General features: G+C 44.1%; 1 protein-coding gene across 3 annotated transcripts in view; it reads left to right on the forward strand.

Annotated features, from left to right (window-relative positions):
* Window positions 1-25,037, forward strand: part of MDGA1 (MAM domain containing glycosylphosphatidylinositol anchor 1) — a 465,137-nt gene that overhangs the window by 134,769 nt on the left and 305,331 nt on the right. For all 3 annotated transcript variants that reach the window (XR_013231840.1, XM_077342151.1, XM_077342142.1), the window contains exons 4-8: window positions 724-920; window positions 10,315-10,447; window positions 17,394-17,663; window positions 18,199-18,528; window positions 20,724-21,017. Coding sequence is in view for 2 of the 3 variants with exons in the window: in XM_077342151.1 (XP_077198266.1) it covers window positions 724-920; window positions 10,315-10,447; window positions 17,394-17,663; window positions 18,199-18,528; window positions 20,724-21,017 (1,224 nt within the window). In the remaining variant the exon portion in view is untranslated. The remainder of the gene's footprint in view (window positions 1-723; window positions 921-10,314; window positions 10,448-17,393; window positions 17,664-18,198; window positions 18,529-20,723; window positions 21,018-25,037) is intronic.

Raw genomic sequence — 25,037 nt, forward strand, 5'->3', positions numbered from 1 at the left:
GCAGGTCTAGAGGAGAGGAGGAGATCATTGAGAGGCATAGAAGGCATGACCTCAGTAAGGAAAAGAGGAAAAACAGAAATTGAGTGAGGTTTGTGTGGCATGGTAGAAGAGAGAGAATGTGAACAGCTTCTGAAAAGAAAATGGACAGGGGAAGGGGAGAGAAACATTACAGCTGAAATTCAATTTCATACTTTGAAAATTTTTCGGTTTTTGAATTAGAGTGTTTCAAGATCCAAACTCAGAGTTAGGTTTTCTAAAGTCCATATGTTTAACCAGCAGAACAGATTAAAGATTTAATGGGGCTTGAAAGAAGACCAGAAGGCAGGCAAGTTGTATGTTTTCTCATGTTTTGCTTCTCATAATTTACACAGTCAGTGTTCCATTTCATTTTTTCTTGCCTATTAAATGAATTTCCATTACAATCTTATTTTTCTCCCCCCCCCCCACTTCTAAGTTTCTCCCTATTCTTGATATTCATTTTAGGTATGTGTGTGTGGGGGGGGGGCAATTTCAGTTAAGCAGCTATCTCACAACCTTGTTAGAGAAGACATTAGTTTGAGAACTACAGAGTGATCATTTTAGAACCCACCTGTATTTATTATCTGACTACCTGGGAGGAAGCAGGCTCTTCTGAAATTTCCCTTTCCTCTTGGAGTCTTGGCTGTGTGCATTCAGGCTCACCATTCGCTAACAGTTACCATGGCCACATTCCCTTCCTTGCAGATTTGGATGAGCCTCTCCTCACTGTCCACCAGACCATCAGTGATGTACGTGGCAGTTTCTACCAGGAGAAGACAGTCTTTCTCCGATGTACAATCAACTCCAATCCACCTGCACGGTTCATTTGGAAACGAGGTTCAGAGACACTCTCCCACAGCCAAGATAATGGAGTGGATATCTATGAGCCATTGTACACACAGGTGAGAGGGACATTATCTGTGTTGGTGGGGGGCTCCTAAGTGGAATAGAAAAGAAGATGTTGAAATGTTTATTAGTTAGCAACAAAAGGGTCTCTCTTTTTTAAACATATAGACCTACCAAGAAAATAAAGACCTGCCATATTATTTTCTTTTACAGAAAGAATGGTGAAGAAAGTGTTCTGTGTGGTAACTCTAGGAGATGGCTTAATGACAGGAAAATACTGGAACTAGGATAGTGGGAATAGCTAGGGAAGTTAGAGAATTACATCTATCATGAGCCCAGCCCCATCATCTGCCATTTCTCTCAGCTATGCTACTCACAATCTTGGCTGTTGGGCTACTCTGGTGCCAGAGATTTAGTGTTGCCTTGAGGAAAGCACAGAAATTCACAACTGATTTTGACATGATGTTTGTACACAAATGTGGTCAGGTATGCAAAGTACAAGAAAATTATATCAGATACACAACACAAACTTCCGCAAGCACATCTCTGTGAAATGCATGTATATGGCAACTGCAAGACCAGGCCTGTGTGTATTTCTCAGGAACACGTACTAGAAAATTCCTGAGTTCCAACGTTCATGACTAATGAACAAACTCTGGCATAGAATTTGCACTCAGGAATCATATCAAAAGTGGTCTCCTGCTCGGCTTGCATCCTATTTAGTTAGCACATTGGGAGATTGCAGCTGCTATTGTTGCCACTAGGGTTGCCAGCTCTGCATTGAGATATTCCTGGAGTTTTGAGGGCAGTGTCTGGGAAGGGCAGAGTTTGGGGAGGGGAAAATCATCAGTGGGAGATAGTGCCATTGACTCTGCCATCCCAAGCAGCCATATCCTCAAAGGAAAATGACCCCTGAAGTCTGAATATCAGTTATTATTTCAGATCTACGGGCCCCACATAGATGTTGGAATCTCTAGGTTACCATAGGAAGAAGAGCAGAATGTTGGTAAATTAGGAAGTCCTTACTTACATCTGCTTTATGAGGGAAGATGTTTTGGTAAAGCTACCATCATACTCAGTTGGTTCTCTCTTCTAGTCTTTTTTAAGCTGTATTTTAGCAGCATTGCATTCTTTTGCTCTTGGTGGGATTGGGTGGTGGAGAGAGAGACTTTGGTGAAGTCCGCACGGGACTATGCCATTTTGGAGATGCAATCACTTTTGGAGACCTGTCGTCAGCTCACTGTCCACTTCTCCTGCAGCACCCAGTCTGCACAGAGGCTGCATGTCAGACAGGATGGGTGCTCCAGAGCACAAGCTGCTTCAGGACATACCTACCTGATGGAATTACACATATTTGATGATATGGCATCTGGTGGAGCAGAGACCCGTTGTGCAGGACGTCATATTCTTGAATCCCATAATGCATGGTGAAGAGGAGCTTCTCCAAGTGGCTAACTCTCACTCTGATGGTCCATGTCCTTAAGCCTTTTCAGCAGTGGTCCCCAACCCGCGGGCCACGACCCGGCGCCGGGCCGTGAAGGCCTTGGCGCCGGGCCGCGGCTCCTTCCCTCCCCCCCCCCAAAGCGAGAAGCTCGGCAGGCCATGAGCAAATCGGCTGCCAATGCGGCCGATTAGCTCACGGCCCAGCAAGCTTCTTATTTCGGGAGGGGAGGGAAGAGAAGCTTGCCAATCCGCAAGCTAATCGGCCGCTTTAGCGGCCGATTTGCTGGCGGCCCAGAGGGACCGGGAGGCGGAACCGCGGCCGCTGGCATGGCGGCGGCACAAACGCGCATGCGCAGACTGCCACGCACGCGCGTTTGCACCCCTGCCGGGCACAAACGCCTGTGCGCGGCAGTCCACAGCTGCCCTCTCCCCCCACGACGCCGCAGAGGTCCGCAGCGGGCGAAAGCTTGCGGACCGCTGCTTTTCAGGACTCCACTAAGGTCCTCAGTGCTCATACATCTTGTTTTGGACAGGTGATTCCCCTCATCCATGGTCTGGATTGGGCACTGTCCACTGCCACGAGTGTGGTGCTTGATGCATAGGTTGCAGAGCGGTGTCGAGATCTGCCTGCATCCTATGTATGGGAAGGAGTTTAGGCTTGCTTGCATCTGTGACCCATGCATAAAAGGAAGCATTGCTTTTTGCAATTCTGAACTGTCTGCCTGGAGGCATGAACTCTGTGGGGAAGTGCGGGCCTTGCATGAATCATAGAATCAGAGAGTTGGAAGGGGCCATACAGGCCATCTAGTCCAACCCCCTGCTCAACGCAGGATCAGCCCCAACCATGACTTCAAGCTAGATGTTGGAGGGCCGGGCATCAAGCATGAGGGGGAAGTTGAGGGCTTGGTGGAGGCAGAATGTTCCTCTTCCCAGTTGTCCTCTATTGAACAAGGTTGTTCAGCATTAGGGAGTGACAATACTGATCCTTGGTAGTCTCATGGGAGGCGGCTGGTGTCAGTAAGCCCACAGCAGACATTGAGGAGGACTCTGCTGAAGTCATGGTCATGGCATACCATGGAGAGCCCCCAAGCCCCTATTGTAATCCATTAGAGTACTGGTCACAGAAGGCCACCATGTGGCCTGCTCTAGCCATGGATATTCTGTCCTGCCTTCCGCTAGCATTCATAGTGAACGTGTTCTCTAATATGGGAGACATAATTAGCCCATAGTGCTCACAACTGGACCCATCCATGGTGGAAAAGTTGGCATTTCTGTCTGTCAGTCTCCCCTTGCTTGAGTACCCACGTAGGCAATGCAGACTGAAGGACATGTTCTGTTGAATGATGGTTTGTGACCTCTGTTACTGGGGATGAAACTTCTGGAGATGATGCATGGAGGGGGGTGGAAGTGGTGGGGTGGTGTTAGGGTTGAGCCGTGGCTGCCCTCTCCCCCAGGATGGAGAGGCCAAAAATATGTCTGGCCACACCTTGGCACTTGGAGATGGTCAGGCATCCCAGCCTTTTCTTGGCTACCTGGCTGCTAGTCATGCCCCAGAGTTCATCGCAATGACTCCCAGGGAGAGGGGGGCCACTGTGTCCTCTGCACAATGGATCTGGAGGTGCCAGGGGTGACTAGGAGCATCTACAAGCTTAGAGGGGCCAGGATGTGCTGAAGCTGTCACCGCACTCCCTGGACCCTGGGTTCGGTGCTCATAGGTAGTTGTGCTCAGCAGGTGTTAGATAGCTAGGTAGATGGTGGTGTAGGTGGGCAGGTAGACAGTTGCTTAGGTAGGCAGGTAGAAAATTGGTTAGGTTGATAGGTATGCAAAACCAAAAAGGGTAACCGAAACTCAGACTAACCAGAAAAGTTAGGAACCCAAAGTCTGAGCTGCAATTAAAAAAAATTAAATTTTTTTTTATTTTTATTTTATTTTTGAATGTATGTCCTGCCTATCGTGACAATATCATCTTGAGGTTGTTTACATCGTAAAACCATAAAAACAGGGTAACCCATAAAACCCATTAAAATATTAAAACATTAACCAATATAATTAAGTACAATTAAAGATTGCAGTCTAATCAACAATAATTCACCCACATACACTCAGCTACTCCCAACTGGGATCGACAATATGGTCCTGTTGATATACTGGGTCATGGTCTCAGGAACACATAAGGTAGGGCAGGACCCCCTGTTTGTAACTCTGATCAATCCCCCTGGCCTCAACCCAATGCCTGGCAGAAGAGCTGTCTTGCACACCCTGCAGAACCTAGATAGCTCTGTCAAGGCCCTTAGCTCATTCCACCAGGTTGGGGCCAGGGCCAAAAAGTACACTAATTCAACAAATTTAAAACATAGTCATGATAATTTAAAAACAACACATTTCTAACTGCAAATGAAATAGACCAAAAGAATGGACCAAACATGTTTCGACCCTGAGGGGTCTTCCTCAGTGTTCAAATTATTGTGAGGAATGCATAGAATCAAATGCATAGAATGTATAGAATCATGTATAGAAATGCATAGAATGTATAGAATCAAAATCAAAAGGCTTGCTGGGTGGCAAAGAAAAATCTGTTAGGTGCTGCTCCATCTAGTCTTTCTAAAGTATCTGATTTTGAGCACGCTTTCTAAAATATGTGCTTTCTGAGGCCACCATGCTCAGCTTTTGCCCAGCTCTAAATCAAGAGAACATTCCCACATGTGTCAGAAAAAGCTTTGTCATTAGCCCCTGTGGGGGCTTCTGATGCCCATTTTAGTCAATATCTGTTAAGTCCATAGGAAACCTTGCTCCTCTCTAAAACTATGACATGGGAAGGTAGGTGGGTGGATGACCACCTCCCAGGGCCAAAGGGGAGAAGGGTGGCCCATGTCTACACGGAAGTGATACGGTCAGGGGCCTCCACAGTGAATTTCACACGTATAGCACCCCAGGAAACACCTAGGCATTTAACAAACTCAAGTGACCCAAAGGTTCATGAACACCGGGGGGGGGGGGGTGTCCATGCAAATTTGGGGTTTGTGACTTCCCCCAACCAGTGACCACCCACAAATCCAGTGAACTTCCATTTTCCAGGTTCATGCCCACCTCTAGTTTAAGGGGTTCAGATAATTAGTACATAGGCACAGGGATCAAGACAAATATACAATGTGAAATGCACCCTTTGTAGATTGGATCACAATAGAAGACATTTGTATCACTTCCACTTTTGTGGTCATTAGAGCTGCATACATTGGTCTTTGAAACAAGACTTAGACAGTGGTTTACATTAACAACTGAATAGTACACTGAACAGCTTCGGCTTTGTAGACTAATGTACATTCCAGGGTTCTACACGTTTACTGATCAATAAATTGAATGCGTAGGAACCACACATATTTCACTGGGTGACAGGCAGACTTTAAGTGTGATTGCTCATGCAACATGACATCCATTCTCTAGGGTGGTTTTTGTTTTCTTTTCTTTTTTTACCCTACAGGAGTATTGTATTCTAGATATTTATCTTATTCACCAGCTCATATGTCTTCTAGCCCCATACATATTTTGGTGTAAGCTCCATATCCTGATCTACATAAGTAAATCTGTATTATTGACAGGTTTTCATGAGACCACTATTACCAAAAGTATATTCTAAAACAGATTTATTCCAAGCAAAACAGCAGGTGTGAGCTCACCTGTACAGATAAGAGCCATATACAGCACGAACAATGGGGAGTGATTCTCAGAGCTTCCTGTTAGCATGCCACTTCAATCAAAATATTGACATATTTTAGGTGGAAGACTAGTAGCTTGACAGCCTGAAGAAATTATTAAAGTATGAAGGAAAGGTAATATAAATGGAAGAAAAGGTCACAAGGACTAATAGACTTTGGAAAACCATACCCATAAAGCGAGAAGAAAGAAACAGATCAGTGTAAACCAGTGGGACTTTTCAAATTGCCTCAAAACTGAAACAAAAATTTAAACACAGTGAAATAAAGTGCAAATGAAAGATACTAACATACTTTTCTAAAACGCTTTAATCCCAATAGAATCCATAGAAGTAAATGCTGGTGTCCATTATTCTTGAAATGTAATTACAGTCCTCCTCATCTTGAATTGTGTATACAGGAATTTGTTCAAATAGAAAAACAATTCATAAGAAACTGCAGAACAACAGAGTGTGTGCTAGTAGCCAGCATATATTTTTATTGGAACAAATTATATCAAAACATTTGTGAGTTTCAAGTTTTGAAATTCATTTGATATGTTGTGGTTGAGTTGTTTTATGTTTTTTTTTCTGCTTAAGGGAAAGGTACCAAATACAAGAGAAATCAAGAGGAAGAAGAAGGGGGAAAGCCAACACCTTTGATGAAAAAAATAGTGTGATGCAAACCAAACTACTGGGCTGCACTCTAGGTCAGCTCCCTAATATTTGGCCTATTGCCCTGGTCATATTACAAACTGCAGGCCTTGCTCCAAGATCCACAGGGCCCTACCCACAGGGCTAGGCATTTGTCCACTAGTAAAAGATCTGAGTTCAAGAACTGGTGATTCTTCTTAGTTCTAGTTCCATCCTATACCATTAAAAACAGTGAAAAGCAGGGTGTAAAAAAACCTGTTCTTCTTCAGTTGTGAGAATTCTTGAACAGAAGAAACAGGGCCTTTCTGTATTCTTGATTTTCTTGGCAGTCATTCCACAAGCATCAAAATCAGTTTGGGTATAACACTTCTTCACGTCTGCCCTCCCTCTGCATATTCACAGTTGTGGAATTTACTTTTTTCCACACATGCCATAAATCAGTGGTTCCCAACCCCAGTCTGGGGACCAGTCCTGGTTCATAGATCAGTCGATACCGGGCCGCAGCTCCTTCTCGTCCTTCTCCCCGGCTGCTGCCTCGGGGGCTGCCCTGCCACTCTGTCGCTGGCTCACCTTTGGTGCTCTCCAGCGGCCGCTATGGCTGGGGCTCCCCCTCTGCGTGGCACTGCGCAGCTGCTGCTGGCAGCGCCCGCCAGTGGGCGGCAGGAAGTCAGGGGCACCGGCAGGAAAGCAAGTGGAGCAGGGGCTCAGGCAGCGGCAACATCCCTCGGCAAAAAGCTACCTCCCACCGGGCCTCAGTAAAATTGTCAAGCATTGACCGGTCCCCGGTGATAAAAAGGTTGGGGACCACTGCCATAAATAATCAGGATTTTCAAGGAAATAATCAGAATTTTCTGTTGTCACTGTCGTTGCCATTGATGGTATCATAGTGCTCTCTCCCTTTTTATTTTTTCTGCATACTTGTATCACTGTATCAATATCACAGCTGAATTGTTTTTGAAAAGCACTAAAATATTCTTATATAGAACAAGAAGAGTTGGTTTTTATACCATGCTTTTTACTAGCCGAGAAAGTCCCAGAGCATCTTACAATCACCATCTCTTCCTTTCCCCACAACAGATACCCTGTGAGGTAGGTGAAGCTGGGAGAATTCTGATAGGACTGCTCTGTGAAAACAGCTTCTAACAGGACTGTGACTAGCTCAAGCTCACCCAGCTGGCAGCATGTGGAGGACTGAGGAATCAAACATAGCTCTCCAGATTAGAAGTCACTGCTCTTAACCACTATACCATGCTGACTCTTACAAACTATTCATATATTGTTGTAATGATGGGTCGAGGAGATTTTCTTTATGCACAGTTTTCATTATAAAAAGTAAGTCTCTATAGCTTTCATCATGGATATAAAAAGGAAAAGGTGTGTCTTCACAAGACAAAACACTACAGACTTACTTTACAAAATGAAAGAGAACATGCAAAACAAAGTTGTATTGATATATTAAGATACGTATTGTGTATTTTATAAAATGAAAGTGAAATCATCCATATTTGGGAGGAGTGGTTTGATTATGACTATAGTCCAGTCATCAAAAAGTGGACTGGAAGTTGATTGGGAGTGGGTGGCACATAGAAAACCCACAGAATCATTACTCACAAGGAAAAAGGCAAGTCAAATTCCAGAAGAAGATTTTGGTGGTCTCAAAAGTGAAAGGGGGAGGGAAAAAAACTGAAATGAAAACTAGAGGCACAAAAATGGGTCTGGAAATAAGGGGATGATCTGAAACAATATAGGGCCAGAACCAACTCCCAAAATGTGCAAAAGTTCACAATCCAAAATGATTGTCTCAGTAAGACCGTTTATGCACTGGAGGTTTCATGCTGAGCTGCAGGCTGGAGTTTTATTTGTTGCAGGTTGTCCCACCTCTTCCTGCACCCACACGGGGGAGCATTTGGCCCGGTGTGCCTTATCTGCCCCCGATTTGTGCTCCTGACAGGGGGGTGGGGAAGTGAAGTTCCCAGTGCGTAAACGGTCTAACTGAAAAAACCTCAGAGCATAGTAACAAATCAGTCAAAGCAGGTCAAGAAAGAAGCATTCTGTTGTATGCTGCAGGGATGGTCTCAGTTCAGCTCTATATACAGCGTAATCCTGTTCCCAATTACCGTACTCCACTTTAAGACCATTCATCTTAGACAGAAGGATCTCCTCACAGCATGGTAAGTTAGTGTCTTTATTTATGATGTCGATAAAGCAGTTATACAGTTTTCACATCAAACATGGGGAAACGTTTTAGAAACATTTTAATGATAAGTTCAAAATGGGAAGGCTGATTCCTGCCTCTTCCTTTCCAACGCCCCCCCCCCAACAAACTAGTTTTGGGATGTCAGAAAACCCTTAAATCCTCATGGGGTGCAGGGTGGAGGTCTGCAGTGGGAAGAAAGAATGGGCAAGGACCATTGTTCACTCTCTTGCCTGAGCAGCAATGAGAGTTTAGAGCCAACTCCATATATTTGACTATTTTCAAATATTCAGAAACATAGCTGAATGAAGAGGAACTACTGTGTAGTTTATGAAGAAAGAACAATAAAGTAAATGTTTTGTACTACAGAGCAGTTCAGCTGTGAAATAAAGAGTGTAGAGAGACTGTTCAAGCTGCTTCTGTAAGAGATTGGAATGCATCTGTCAGGAATTAAGTAAATTGTTTTAGGGGAAGGAATTGCAGTAGTTGATCCATTGATTCTATTACAACTCTCTGATTGTGTGTCAATAACTGGCAAAATCAGATTTGGTTAGTACCATGAGCTGGATTTAGATTGGTCGGCATCTGAGTAGAATCTTAAGCAAACTAAAGACCTGATCAGTCATTTCAGCATGTTTTTCTGTGTTCTCCTGTCAGCCTTGTTTTTGTATATCCTTTCAGTCCAATTACCAACTCTGGCTATGCAGGTTTTAAAATACCAAATGCTGTTTATGTGCATCTGACCATCTTGAGTTCCTAAGTAACTGCATTAGAGCTGTTTTCAGTAGCCCCATGTGAAACACAAACTTTTGTTGTGAAAGGCAGGTTCAATTGTATAAATAGATCCAGAGAGCAAATTGAGCAGAACCATCTGCAAAACTTTTCAGTGATCTTTTCAGGTAATGTGATTCTCTGCTAATTTATTTCCTTGCCATATAAAGTTGCTACTTGCCTCATCTAGACAGAGGATTAAGTTCTGATCTGCTTTGCATGCTAAAATACTGTTGATTTTGAGCATCTCTTCAAGGAGTTTGTTTACTGGGAATCTTTCACATCATCCAGTAATTTGTGGTCTAGTAATTTGCAAAATTTCTTCCATGCATTATTTCAGGCTTGTAACCATGTGTACTAGAAGTATATGTAGACACAAGTACACAAGAAAACAATGGAAGATGATAGAGGGGATAAAGGCATCTCCCCTGTTGAACCTGTCAGGATCACAAGAAGAATCACCGTCTTGTATTACTAATGCAGACAGTACTTGGGTTCACACATGTGATCATGGGTAGATGTGACCATTTGGATGGGTTCTGGCAAGCACAAAATGATCACATGGAGAAATTAGCTCTGCAGAATGTATATGAATCAGTCTGTTCAATAAATAACTTATTTGGGTCATTTCAAGTGACTGAAGCAAGTAGTAATACATCATTCTTCCTCTCTCATCTTGTTTCCTTTACAAACCTCCAGGGAGAAACTAAAGTACTGAAGCTGAAAAATCTCCGACCCCAAGACTATGCCAGTTACACATGTCAAGTGTCTGTTAGAAATGTCTGTGGCATTCCTGACAAGTCAATCACTTTTGGGCTTACCAACACAACAGGTAAGTTAGGGAATTCCAATAGATAATGTCATTAGGAAATGCCTTTCACTATATGGTTGCCACCCACTAAGATCAACTGGAAATGCACTATTAAGAATTCTGTATGGGGATATTTGGGCAATAGGAATGTATGCGCACAGCCTTAGAATCATACAATCATAGAGTTGGAAGGGATCTCCAGGGTCATCGAGTCCAACTGACTGCAGAATGTAGGAAATTCACAACTATTTGCCAACCACAATATCAATTCCAAGACTGGATGATGCCCCCATCCCCAAAAAACCAGAATCCATGGCCAGTCTGGCCTGGAGGAAATTTGCCTCCCAACCCCAAAGTACTGATCAGCATTTCCTTGGACCCTTAGGGAGACCAGTTTATTGATACTCGTATAAAAGGAAACAACTAGTAAATCACTAATTCCATCATCACAGTTGCTTATGTATGGACTCCAATGATTGCAGCAAAAACTACCTTTGTGAGCTCAGAATGCTGTGTTGGAAGTGTCCTTGAGTAAACTGAATTTCAAATATGGGCTGCCTTATACTGAGTCAGACCTTTCAAACATGTTGTTCTGTTTTTCTAAGTGGCAGCATATCTCCACAGCAAGCTTTCTCAACCAGGGTTTCGTGAAACCCTGTGATTTCTTGACAGCCCTGTAAGGGTTTCCTGAATGGATGGGGTTAATTTTTAAATATAAATATATTTTAAATTTGTTAAACATTTATTGATTGATATGACCATATATGGTCATGCCAACCCTCCCACACCCTTCCAATATGGCCAGTGATGGATCTGAAGGGTGTGGGAAGGGGAGGGGAGGGACCCTGGGTAGGTATGTCCACAGCTATGCTTCCAACCGTATTCTGCATGATTGCCCCACTTCTGGGGTTTTTCAAAGCCTGAAGAAGTATCAGGGGGTTTCCTGTCTTGTCCTGCAGTCTTTTAAGCCCCCCCCCCCCATTTGTGCCCCCATGCATCAATGGATCCACAGGAACATTTTGGAGATTGAGATGGAGGACTGTTGTTGGAGGGGGAACTCAGTTAAAATCACCCACCCACTCTTCTGTTAGCAGAAGTGCCTGTCACATATTAGGATCTAAGATATTGGTTCCAGAGTCAGACCATTGTTTTTGTGTAGCTCAGTGTTGTCTACTCCAGTTGACAGCAGCTCTCCTGGATTTCAGCCTGAGACCACTGGGTGAGATCCTTTAACTGGCAATGCCAGGGACTGAATCTTGCTCCATTCAAAAGGATGGGCAGGGTTGAAGCTGGGACTTTATAGATGCAGTGCATGCACTCTTCTTGTGAGCTATGTCCTCTGGGGAACCAACAACAGAACACAAGTTAACAATGTGGTGCTGTAGTATGAGAGGTGAAAAGGCCAATAGAAGGGCATTTTTTTAAAGCATCCAATCTGGGACATGGGAAGGAGTAGCACCTCTGTAGTGAGCAATAGGATCATTGCATGGGCCAGGTTCAATTTTGAGAGTTTACCAAGAAGAATGTTGGCACATCAGGAAGGATTTAGAGAACTTCTGTAGGGGATTTAGGGTGCAAGTCTCATGGAGGCTGCCCATGCCTGAAATTTTCCTTTGAAAGATGCTGGGAAAGTTGTGATCTCCATCTCATCTACTTGACACTCCCCCGTTTTAATAGGGCAAATAACACTGATGTACCTTGCAGCATTGTTGTAAGGATAATTTATATAGCATATAAACAAACATTTTAAAAAGAGTAATGGCACGTTAAAGACTATCAGACTCATGGCGGCACAGGGATGCCACCCTCCATGTAAGACCTGAGGATCCCCTGGAATTACAGCTGCTTTCATGGCAACAGAGATCAGTTTCCCCAGAGAAAATGGCTGCTTAGGAGATGGACTGTGGCACTGAAGTCCCCCCCTCCCCAAAGCCCACCCTTGGCAGGCTGCACCTCAAAAGTCTCCAGAGTATTCCTAAACCAGAGCAGGAAATCCTGTTGGGGCATAATATACACTTGTGGGCTAGAGCTGACTTCATCAGATGCGTGAATATCTCAGTGAGCAGACTATACACACACACCCTGGAGGAAATGTGTCCATGAAAAGCAAGAAGGACAGCCTGTCATGTTCTACATTCTATTGTGCTGGGCAGCTGCTGCCTCTCAGTGCAGACGATAACTGAGTTAGGTTGACCAGTGGTCTGACTCAGTGTAAGAACTCCTTGGGACTGGACACTTTTGAATGTTGTCAGTATCGGATAAGCTGCCTTGGGACATGGTGCTAGATGGTACCTCCTGGATGGCTCATTTCAGTTTATTCAGAAGAACTGTCATTCCCTCATTTTTGACTTATAGTCGTTGCCCCATCAGAATCATGTCACCCCCACCCCCAACACACAAACACACTAGAATATTTTTGTTGAGAAACCAGATCAGCTTTTCCCACTCTTTAACTACTTTGCTTGTGAGTGCAATCAAGTATCCATTAAAGGGGTTAACTGACCGCTGTTAAGTCCTTTCTGTATATGCATCCGGTGTTTCTTAGGCTTCTATTATTAATGACTGTATAATTATGAGGCGCAGAAGGTCAACCACAGGGCTGTTGTTGATCCAGCAGACTGTGTACAGCACAGCACAAGCGATGCTGTTTTCTCCCTTGCGTTCCGAGAAGTTAAGCAGCGCAGCTAGCAAATTCTCCTGCAGTTTTACTGCAGCAAATTGGACATCAAAGGGAATTGAAAGTGACTCTTTGTTTTTATTGGCACCCCCCATACACACACACACAGAGGCACACACACACACACAAACCCTTCCACAGCCCGACTTTGCCAGCAAGTTTTTCACAGCCGAGAACAAAAGGAATCGCCACAGGTTACAAATAAATGAGATTCATCTCCTGCATAACAATGGCTGCATATTGCTAGCTGCCATCCTCTGGCAATGGATGGGGGGAGGGTGGGAGAGGGAGCAAGGGCCCCAAAGCTGTGCTTGGCTTTTCTGTTGCCTAGCCAGAGCTCAGTTGCCTAGAGAGGTGCTGCTGGCACTTTTACAAGATGCAGGTGGCACTTTTACAGGTTCCTTTCCTCCCAGTTATACATATAAACATGCTGCACCAAGGTAGCTCCAGTCCCATCAGGTCACATTTTCTGACATTATTGAGCAAAATAAAATAAAATGTTGTTGCTCAGCAGGATTTTAGCTATTAAGGCTGAGAAGCTGACATAAAATAAAAAGAATAGTTTTGGATTCTTGTCTAAACCAGGGCTTCATAGACTTTATTTCAGAGCAAGGCCTCATACATCAAGGCGGGGAGGGGGAACGCATTCTGAGCCCATGGCTTTTGCATTGCAACTATAAACTGCATCTTGTTTTGCACTGGTCCTTGGTGCTGGAAGCTGGCCCTGTTGCCCATATGTGAGAGTTATTTCAAGGAAGGTGTGAGACCAAGGTACCAGGAAGTCAGTGACAAGCAAAAGTATTCCCCTTGGCCCTGAGTGTAGTGTAATGTTAGTCTGCAGCTGGAAAGACCCAGATTCATATCCCCATGCTGCCTTGGAAGCTTGGTGGATGACCTTGGACCAGCCACGCTCTCTCAGCCTAACCGACCTCATAGGGTGGTAGGAAGCCTAGTTATAGTTCCAGGAGAATCTAATTCCAAGCTCCACCTGGAGGTTCCCAACCTTGAGGACAAATTCACCTGACTACTAAGTCACTAGAAGAAGTAGAAGAGTTGGTTCTTATATGCCGCTTTTCTCTACCCAAAGGAGTCTCAAAGCTGCTTACAGTCGCCTTCCCTTTCCTCTCCCCACAACAGACACCCTGTAAGGTAGGTGAGGCTGAGAGAGCCCTGATATCACTGCTCGGTCAGAACAGCTTTATCAGCATGTGGCGCGCCCAAGGTCACCCAGCTGGCAGCATGTGGGGGAGTGCAGAATCGGCTTGCCAGATTCGAAGTCTGCACTCCTAACCACTACACCAAACTGGCTGGAAGGAACTGGAACAAGTGGTGTACAACTAAGCAACAATATGGGATACAGTGTCAGGAAACCCAAGCTTACTGGGTAAGCTCAGTTAGTGTAATATATCGTATATAGGACAGTTGTTATGGTTGTAAAATGGAGGAGGAAAGAACAATGCAGCAAGCCAGGATGGGGGGCCCATGGGAGGAGAAAAAGCAAAGGATAAATGCAGGCCAGTACGTGAAGAGAGCTCATGGATGGGAGAGCCACATTGAGGTAGACACAGTTTGTGTTCCCAGAACTCCAGAACAGCTGTGAAATATGCATATTGCTAAAACTCTGTACCTTCCCTGAAAGGAGAGAACAATCCTTCCGGTTGTGTTTACTTGAGCTGTAACTTAGTGATTCAAGGCAAACCCAGCACAGCTCATTAACAGGGGTCCAAGGAGAGGAGAAAGCAGACATAACGACACCATTAAATCAAGCTTTATGAATATGTAACAACACCTTATTTTGCATTATTACGGCTGTTACTTAAAACACGAGCTCAGCCTTTGTGCCGTGGCTGCTTTCTGAGCTTTCTTTGGAGCCTCTGGTGGGGCTGACAAGGGGCTTTAAAGGACCTTTGAGAGATTAAAGAGAGAAGAGTCTTTTGGAGCTGTGTCTGGGGATGTGGGAGAGGAGGAATTAATCAGAAAGGTTGAGGTTAAGTGTTTTCAAGTGGGGAAACTGCCCATTCATAACAAGGTCTCCTTGCTTAAAGGGGCAGCCTCAAGGACTTGTGGCTGCATCTGGGTAACTGAGATGTACACAGAGCAAGGAAAGAGGCCTGAATGGCTCACACCACTGTGATGTCCCAGTCTTTCGCTATTGGAGGTTGTACTCATGGGAATTAATTTTGCAAGGAAACAGCTTTTAATGTCCTGAGCCCACTTTGAGGAATGCAGTGTGGGTGGAGATTTGGCGCTACATTCATTTTTCAGCAGTGTTCCACAGGGCCATTTTCAGCATGCTGACTATGAACAGACAAACTGGTCTGATCAGAGAATTCAGCATGTCTGACTAGGATTTGGGAACCCAGGTTGAAATCTCTACTCAGCATTATTCGCTGGGTGACTTTGGCCAGCCGCTCTCTTTCTCTTTCAGCCTAACCTATCCTGAAGAGCAATTGTAAAGTAAAGTGAAGAAGGGAGAATCATGTACACTGCCCTGAAGGCTGGTAAAATATGCAAAAGGCAGATACAAGCTACTGATGCAACTTTCCAATCAATTTTGGTCACCATTATATATGAAAGTCGAGATGTGCTTGCATTATCAAACAATAGCAGTATCTTCAGTAGTGCGACACATTTATATTACGCTTTCGGTAGCAGTAAACTATTATTGTTCACCTCTCTTTTGCCTGCAGTAGAGGAGAAAAACAGAGGCAATGGCATAATCCCTTGTTATAACTAGTCAAAGAGAGAAAATTCTGCTTTTCAGTAGGACACTCTATCTAGTGAAGGGAGGCTTAGTGTGAAGAGACAGTGACTTCATTCCAACTACACAAGCAAAATAACCAATGTGCATACCAGTGAACCTATAGCTGGTCTCCCCCCACCATCATGATTCAGATGAGCCACCTGTCAGAGGTATGCCCACCAACTGCACCTGCTGCTGTCACCGCTGGCTTGGGGAAAGTAAACAGATTATCCGATAACCACAAAAAATAGGAGATAGTTTTCTTCTCCTTCTAACCGCCCCCCCTGCCTCCAAAATATGTAACAGATTAGAGAGGTGGAAGGTAAGTAGGGTTGCTTGTACTTCCTCAGCAAATGCTGGGAAATTTTGAGTGACTGGTAAGGGTTTGGAAAAGATATGTTGTCACTTCCAGGTGATGCTCTGGGAATTTAGTTCAATCTCTGTGGTAAGGACCATAGAAACGTGGGGAAGTTTCTATAATGTTCATATAATGCTCTGGTTAGATGTCAGAGTCCTGTGTTCAATTTTGGGCACCACAATTGAATTAGAAAGTAGACAAACTAGAGCGAGGCTAGAGGAGGGCAATGAAAATGGTGACGGAGCCTGGTGTGTTTAGCCTGGAGAGAAGATGACTAAGAGGAGATATGATAGCCATCTTGAAGTACTTGAAGGACTGTCACAGAGGATGGAGCACAGTTGTTCTCTCTTGCCCCAGAGGGATGGACCAGATCCAATGGGATGAATGTGATTCAAAAGAATATCCAGCTTAACATCCTGACAGAGTGGTTCCTCAGTGGAACAGGCTTCCTTGGGAGGTGGTGGGTTTTCTTTCTTTGGGAGTTTTAAAGCAGAGGCTAGATAGCCATCTGCCAGAAATATTGATTCTGTGAACTTTGTCAGATTGTAAGTGGGTGGGCAGAAGGGATTTGCTGGTGCTTGGCTCTTGTAGCTCTTCCTTGAATGCTCAGGGAAATGCCAATTGTCACTTTGGGATCAGGAGGCGAATTTCCTCCAAGTCAGACTAGCCAGGGATTCTGGGTATTTGGGGGGGGGGAGGCAATCACCTGGGCATGAAATTGGGGTCAGTATGGGTGGGCAGGTAGTTGTGAATTTCCTGCATTGTGCAGGAGGTTGGACTACATGACCCTGGAGGTCCCTTCCAACTCTATGATTCTATGTTGCTATGAAGGCTATTTTCTGTGCCTGTGAAACTTTTTTTTTTTGCTAGAGGAGCTGATGCTGGCAGCTCCAGACAAATGGATTAGTATAGGACACATAGCTTGCCTGAAGCACAGCAAAACTAGCAGGAATGGTGCCTAATAGGGCTGCCAACCTTCAGGTGAGGTTTGGACATTTCCTTATATTACAACTGATCTCCAGACTACATATATCTATTCCTCTGGACTCAAATGTTGTCCTTCTGCTTCAGACCAGCACAGCTACCCATTTGCTTTAAATTCTAGAACAAAAACAAAGATCCTTATTTACATATGGAAACTTGTTCATCTCCATCACTGATCTATATCCCTTTTTTCTTTCTTGTCTAGCTCCACCAGCCTTAAAGTTGTCTGTGAATGAGACTTTAGTGGTGAATCCTGGGGACAATGTCACCATACAGTGCTCACTGACTGGTGGGGACCCACTGCCTCAGGTGATTTGGTCCCATTCACCCAGCCCCATGCCACGCAACAGCCTTGTTCAAAAGGGCAAACTCGCCATCTGGGGCATCCGTGTGGAAGATTCAGGGTACTACAACTGCACAGCTATCAACAATGTGGGGAATCCAGCTAAGAAGACAGTGAACGTGCTGGTCCGATGTACGTCATTGAGTGGACCCACTTGGGGATAAAGTCTGGATTCTCAGTGTACTTTCATTGTTCATTTTAAGTCTGGAAGAAGTATAATACTAATAGTATGGGCGAGACATGTTATTGCCTATGCCTGTCTTTTTACTTATTGCTTACTGCTGCTTATTCCTTTTTACCTGACATTCCTTTCCCAAAATTCACACATGCTATTCCAGGCAGGGCAGCCAACAGGTGGCTCTGACCAGGTTCCTTAAGTCATTGCTGCATCCCTTCTTCCCGTGTTGTTCTTATCCTATCTCTTGGCATTCATCCATGTCAAGGCAGCTTGCTTTTGCTGTGCTCCTGTTCACTAGAGGAGGAGGAAGATGTTACCCATTCAGTTGAGTCCAACTTTTGGAGATCCTATGACGCAACTGTTGCCACGATTTTCAATTTTGCACCACTTCTTTTAGTTTTGTGTTCTGGCTGGTGGATGCTAGGGGATACAAAGCATCATTACTTTATGTGCTTGAATTAACTGACTTGGCATTTCTATCTCTTTCAGCCATGAGGAACGCAACATTCCAAATCACTCCTGATGTGATCAAAGAGAGTGAGACCATCCAGTTAGGCCAAGACCTGAAGCTCTCATGTCATGTGGACGCTGTACCACAAGAAAAGGTTTTCTACTTTTGGTACAAGAATGGAAAGTTGGTCAAGCTCTCAGACCGACTCGTGGTCATCCGGAATGACCCTGAACTCCCACCCGTGACCAGTAGTCTAGAAATAATTGACCTCCGCTTCACTGACTATGGCACATACCTTTGTGTAGCCTCCTTCCAAGGGGCACCCATCCCTGACCTCAGTGTGGAGGTGAACATTTCTTCAGAAACAGGTGAGTCTCCCCTTCGAGATTTTTTGAACAATGAGGCAGCATGAAAACAAAACAAATGCATGCCTCTCAGCCAGTTTTTTTTTGAAGGAATTTCAGAAATATAGTCTAAGTAATAAATCTCTTTATTGATCACATTGGTACATTAGCTGGAATCATATATTAACATTTATATCCATACTCACACATGCATAATAAACTAGGGGCCTGAAAGGAAGAAAGGGAACAGACACATTGGACATTTCCTTCTGCTCCCAACACACACATACTCCTAAGGACCCCTCCTATATTCTATAAGCTTTTGGGGACTTGAGCAAATTTATTATCCTTCCCTTTAGTCTTAATGGACTCTGCTGCTCCCAGCATTCTTGGCCTCTTCAGGCTGGCATTTGTGGGGCAGGGGAACAGAACTTTTGGTCAATTTGTAAAGTCATCTATTTTTAGAACCCCCTGACCTGTTTGTGGGTTTTCCAGTTTTGCTGCTTTCATGACCATAACAGAGGCTGGCCACTTTATTTTTAAGAAGACATGATAGCCTCACTTCTAAAACATAACTTCCAAGTGAAGGCAGTTATTTAGTCATCAATTCTCACAAGGAAATCCTGAAGCTGACAGTTGGCTGAACACCACATTTGTTAATTCCTGAAGTGCTTTTAAGAGCCATCTAGTATTTGACCCATGGATGGTCAGTGGACTGGGTCATGGGACAAAACTAGCCAGCTAGAAATAGCTTTGCTTTCCTGGACTCTCTGTTGCCATCCAACAAGCAAGGCAGAAGCTCTTCATGATGACTGTGCACAGTGGGAGGTGCTGGAGAGATGGCTTTAATTAAAAAACCCTCCAATGCAATTTACACATTCTTCCCATGGAGAAAATTGTCTCTTGCCAGGTAAGCGTCTGCTGGCAGTGCTGAGCAGTGAGGGTGCAGCTATGTCTTCACACCATGGAGGAGAGGATCTGATGAGATTCCACAGCCCACAGAAGACCTGTAAATTGAAAATTCATCTCTTCGTTGCCTAGTGTGGCAGTAGCCGGCAGAGATGCTAGCAGCTAGGAACAGCCTAAGTATCCCTCTTGAGGCAGCAATAGATTCCTTTATGTGCTAAAGCGTCACATTCTCCCTTAGTCCCCTTACAATGTGGGTCAGTGTGAGCCGTGACTGGGCAGGTAAGGTCAAAATAACTTCAGAACCATAACTTGGTCATTAAATCTTATAGTCACCAGAAGCGACCTGACATTGCTTAACACACACACAGAGAAGAATAACAGGGAACCCTTCTATATGTCAAATCATGCCTTCTGTGAAAAGTATGCAAAGAGAGACAACTTGAAGAAAAAACTCTTAGCAGATCAGGAGCCATTCCATCCCATCCCATCCTGAGGGCTAAAAAGGAATCCCTATTCAGAGGTGGTATACTTCTGAATGCCAGTTGAAAAGGGACAACAGTAGAGGGAACGCTTTGTCCTTAATGTTTTGGCCTTGGCCTTCTGGAATGTGTGACTGGCAACTGTATGCAATACTGTCCTAGACTAAGTGGACCATTGGCCTGATCTAGTAGGGCTCTTCTTAACTTGGTGAGCAAAATCAATTTTATTTACAGTGCACCTGTGGTACCAATGGATCTTGAACGTCATGAGAAGCATCACCTGCAAGGGCAAAGTGGGGTGGGAGGATAACGGCTGTAGCCTGTCACAATTTTCTGGTTTTGATATAGTGATTTTTTACCTGAAGGCAAAATAGTGTGGCATGATCCCATGGCACAAAGGAACATTTTACTACTGAAAACCTCTACCCCCTTACAGTTTCCAAAGTACACTTGTAAACTGATGGGACAATGCTCAGCAAAAACCTCAGGCTTAGTAGGATTCACCCTGTTTGAATGAGAAACCCTTGCACACACAACTTGCTGAAACTGAATAAAATCTACAAGACAAGGCCAGTGCCTATACATTTGCTTTACATACATAGTCTCTTCTGATCACAGAATTCGGCTTCTTTGGGCTCATCATTGCTTGATCCTTGAAGAGATTTTGGATTTTTTCCAGCAGAAAGTGCCCCCAATCCTGACTATAGAATTTCCATCTCAGGACTGCTTTCCCTTATTGCAGTGCCCTCTGCTGACCATCTCTCCAAGACTGCTCTTTCAAGATAGAGTGCAGCCCAAGAATGGTCCTCTCTTCTCCTCTTCTCTTTTTAGTGCCTCCAACCATCATGGTGCCCAAGGGCCAGTCCACCATTACTGTGCGCGAAGGCTCCAAGGCAGAACTGCCGTGTGAAGTCCGAGGAAAGCCCAAGCCTCCCATTATCTGGTCCCGAGTAGATAAGGAAGTCCCCATGCCCTCAGGGGCAATGACAGCAGAGACCAGTGATGGGAAACTGAATTTGGAGAGCGTGACTCGAGAAATGACTGGGACGTACAAATGCCAGACAGCCAGGTACAATGGCTTCAACATTAGACCCCGAGAAGCCCTGGTTCAGCTCAATGTACAGTGTGAGTATAAGCATAGCTTTTCATACAGTTCAGCAACATTGATGGGGGGGGGGCTTGGAGGTGTGTGTTTGTGTGTGTGTGTTGATAGGAATGACATCCTCACTAGATTGAGTTGCTCTCTTTTTTTTCTTGAGGACTTTGTTGACACAGCTCATAATTATGTGCAAGACATGCAACCTATGGAGTCTGAAACTAGAAACCACACATGTATTGCTATATTCTAAGCAATAGGGAATTATAAATCACTATCCTTCCTATCACTGAGACCCGAATTAACTTGGCTACTAGCGAAGGAAACATCCTTATCCCTCTCTGTAATTTGCCTACTTGTTGATTGCACTTTCAAGGCTGCCTTACACTGAATTAGACTATTAGTCTATCAGGATTAGTACTCTCTTCTCTGATTGTCAGGAGCTCCTCAGAGTTTCAGGCAGAGGACTTTCATGTCACCTTCTATGTGATCTTCTTAAATGGAAATGTTGGGAATTGAACTCAGGACTTACCACTGATTAAGCTGCACCCCCCCCACCCCCGCAGTACACAGTGAAACTTACAAATGGCAAAATTTCCTTCCTTCCTTCCTTCCTTCCTTCCTTCCTTCCTTCCTTCCTTCCTTCCTTCCTTCCTTCCTGAACATAACTGACTAACACAAATGGTTAATTTAAATTTATTTGGACAAAGTCTTGGCTTTGAAGACTAGTAACATTTGTTATTATCTTCAATGGGAGTTATCCCTTCATCTTTTGAGGACTGGGGCAATTGTTAGCATCATGGACTTGTCCTCTGGTTCTAGTTTCAGAACATTCACATACTCATGAAAAGGCTTGGCTAGCCAGGTGATGTTTCTCTGCAACACTCAGACAGAGAAAGCCCTGAGCCAAATATGTAGTTGGGCTATCTCCAGTTATTGCCTCCTTCTCACCCCTGCTCACTCATCCTCTCATCCCTGTGAACATGATAAAGCATTCCTTCTGTTTACTTCTACAAAAACATGGATGTTTAAATCTCAGAACTGTTTTGCAAATCATTAAAGAAGTGTACTTAAGACTTAGTGTTAGCGTTTGGCTTATTGTAGAGGCAGCAAAGCATATAATTCATATGTTCCCCCAGAAGGAGAATCCAAGTGGCATCCTAATGTACGGCACATGGCAATTCTGGAAGGCTCTGGTCATATCCAGTTCATAGCCCATCTGTCCATCCTGGAGAGAAGCTATTTACTCTGTGTTCCATAAACATGCAATTCCTTATGACCTTGACTGACGCAAGTTATTTTTGAGTCAGCCAGAAGGCAATGTGAATGCATGTGAATCCAACTAGGTTGTGTTATGGCTGGCCCAGACCCAGTTTACATCTGACTTGGATCAGTCACAACTCTAAAGTACAGCAAAACAGAGTGTGTGTGCACGAGTGCACATGCATGCGTACGTGCACACACATGCATCTCTGTATGTCTTTTAAGAATAGATCCTTCCCTAGTGCTCACAGTGTCACAGCTTTTTTTAATTACATGTGAGTAATGCACCGTTTTCAGGTGATCAAATGCTGAACTGGGCAGAGTTTTGTAAATATCTGAGACAGGATGAAAGCAATTTGGCTCTTTTACTCTCTAGGTTTGTGATGAAGCCATTGCTTGTTATTATTAATGGGAGTGGTAAATTGAAGTTCTTGGTGAGAAGTCTCTTTGCAAAGGTAGCATCCCATCAGGAAAATATTTCTGGACCAATAGCGTTTGGATCAAGTGTAGGCTTAAGAGAGAAAATGTTAATTTACACCACCAGGCACCATCCCTAGGCTGTCATCGAATAGCATTCTTATAAAACATGTAGCTGCATTTATTACAAACTAGATAACTTTTTCCAAACTCTTTCCAAACCCTCCCCCTATTCCACTGCAGAAAGAGAGGAACCTGATCTGAAAATCTGGATGTAATAAAACAGATGCCTTCAATTTTACTGTTTAAGTACCCACAAGTAGTAATATAACCAAGCTAATATTTATTTTTATAACCTGCCCTTTCCAGGGTTCTGTTTTCAAATGCTAGGCTTCTGCTACAGTGGATTGCTAAGAGGCATATTCCTCCCACTCACCCCTTCACATTACCCTGCAATATTTTCTGGATCAACAGAGAAAACATGCCCTGAATGCACCACCAGCCTGGGTCAGATATAATACTATTTCCCTGCAAACCATGGCTTGCAAATTAGGACACAACTTGGGATTGTCCATCTTTTTCCCCTCCCTACATCATGCCTTGATGTCAACCTTGAGCCGGCTGCTGGGATTGAACTCCCAGCCTCATGGCCAAAGCTTTCAGACAGCTGCCTTACCACTCTGCGCCACAAGAGGCTCTTCTACATCATGCACACTGATGCAAACTCTGATGTAAAGCAGAGATTGAAGTGGGTTTGCAGAACATTCTTATAAGAGAATCTTGGCATCAGGGTGATTTATCTTGGGTGTGTGTGATATAAACCATGCTTATGTTATGGAAGGGAAAGAAGTTGTCCTAGACAAGGCAAGAAAGAGGAGGAGGGAGTGTGCATGTCCCCAGACTGGCTTCTGATTTATAAACCATGGTTTGCAGGAGCCACAGAAACCAAGCACTCTTTTCTGAGGGATCATACAGAGAACTGCTTCTATATTCCTTAGGGCAAAGTTATTCCAAGCTGACTGGATCAGAAGTGGGTGGGTGATGCATCAGCTCACCATGCCCCTGTTGAAACATTTCTCAGAACCTTTCTGGGGATTGAGTTGTGCTTTGAGGATATATTGAGACAGCACCCTGCACTGTTTCAGCCAAGAGTCTGCACAGTTCTTTCTTTAGGACTATCAGGCTAAAATTTTCCCAAACCTTGGATTCTTTAAAAATGAGTCTCATTGTGCGAAGAGTTCAGCAGCCCCGCTCCCAAGCCAGTGACTTTTGTTTCTCCTTCCCCTGCTCATACAGGGTGCCAGGCATTATAGACGGGAGGGTGTGGATGTGCTCTCATTAACTGAGCTGCCTCTCTCCAGCTTGAGAAGCTCATTAGCTTTGTGACTTGCTCAGGAATTCTAATCTTGTCGGAAATGGGAATCGTGTGGTTGTTGAAGGCTCTCTGATGAGAGAACAATTTTTCCCCCTCCGCTTGTACTTTCCAACTGAGAATCCAGTCGGATGCTGAGTGTGTGTTTAGGTGTGTGTTTGTGTATGTGCATGCCTGTGACTTGCTTTTGAACTGGCTCTCTTTGGGAAAAGTGAATTCTGGGTGATAATTTGGTTGTTTTGCTGATTTGTTCCAAAGCTAAAGTTGCAAAAAATCAATACAGCGGATCTGATTAGATGTCAGAACCTGTTTCTCTCTTTCTCCTTTCCTCGTCTTGCTCCCCCCCTTTCATCTACCCATACATAGTTTTGTATTGCATTGCAGTAGTTCAGAAATTAACTTTGCCAGCAGTACAGCTACACACTGATGTACGAAACAGGGGGAGGATAACAAACTAATAATCTCTTTGAGATGATACTGTGGATAACATTGTCATCTATATCTTTCAAAACCAGGGAAAACAAAACACCTTTCATGTTATTTTCAGGAATGGGCTAAAGATGAAGTGTCCACGCTTTACCCGAAGCCAGTTCACATGTATTTTTTTAGGTACACACTTAAAATAATTTTTAAGGTGTATGAAAATGAGCCAAGCAGCTGTAGGAAGGTGAATCAGATTGTGAATTTATCAGAAAACTGGGTTGGCTGTGGTTCTTTGTTCAGTACCCTCAAGGGCAAACCTGAAGTTGCTTAGTAATGTGTGTAGCACTCAACAATATGTTGCTAAATCTTTCTGAATGAAGGATTCACTCAAGAATCACTCAGATTCACAGATCCAACATTTTTTTCTTGTCTCAAAAACTGGAAAAGTACACCCAATGATAACATAATATTCACACACAAATAAACCCCTACATACATATATTTGAGGGCCATTCCAATCCTACATACCATCCAAGGCCTGAACTAACCTTAGAGTTGCTCCTTGCTAGTCCAG

The sequence above is a fragment of the Paroedura picta genome, chromosome 1 (assembly GCF_049243985.1).
Source record: "Paroedura picta isolate Pp20150507F chromosome 1, Ppicta_v3.0, whole genome shotgun sequence".
NCBI lineage: Eukaryota > Metazoa > Chordata > Lepidosauria > Squamata > Gekkonidae > Paroedura > Paroedura picta.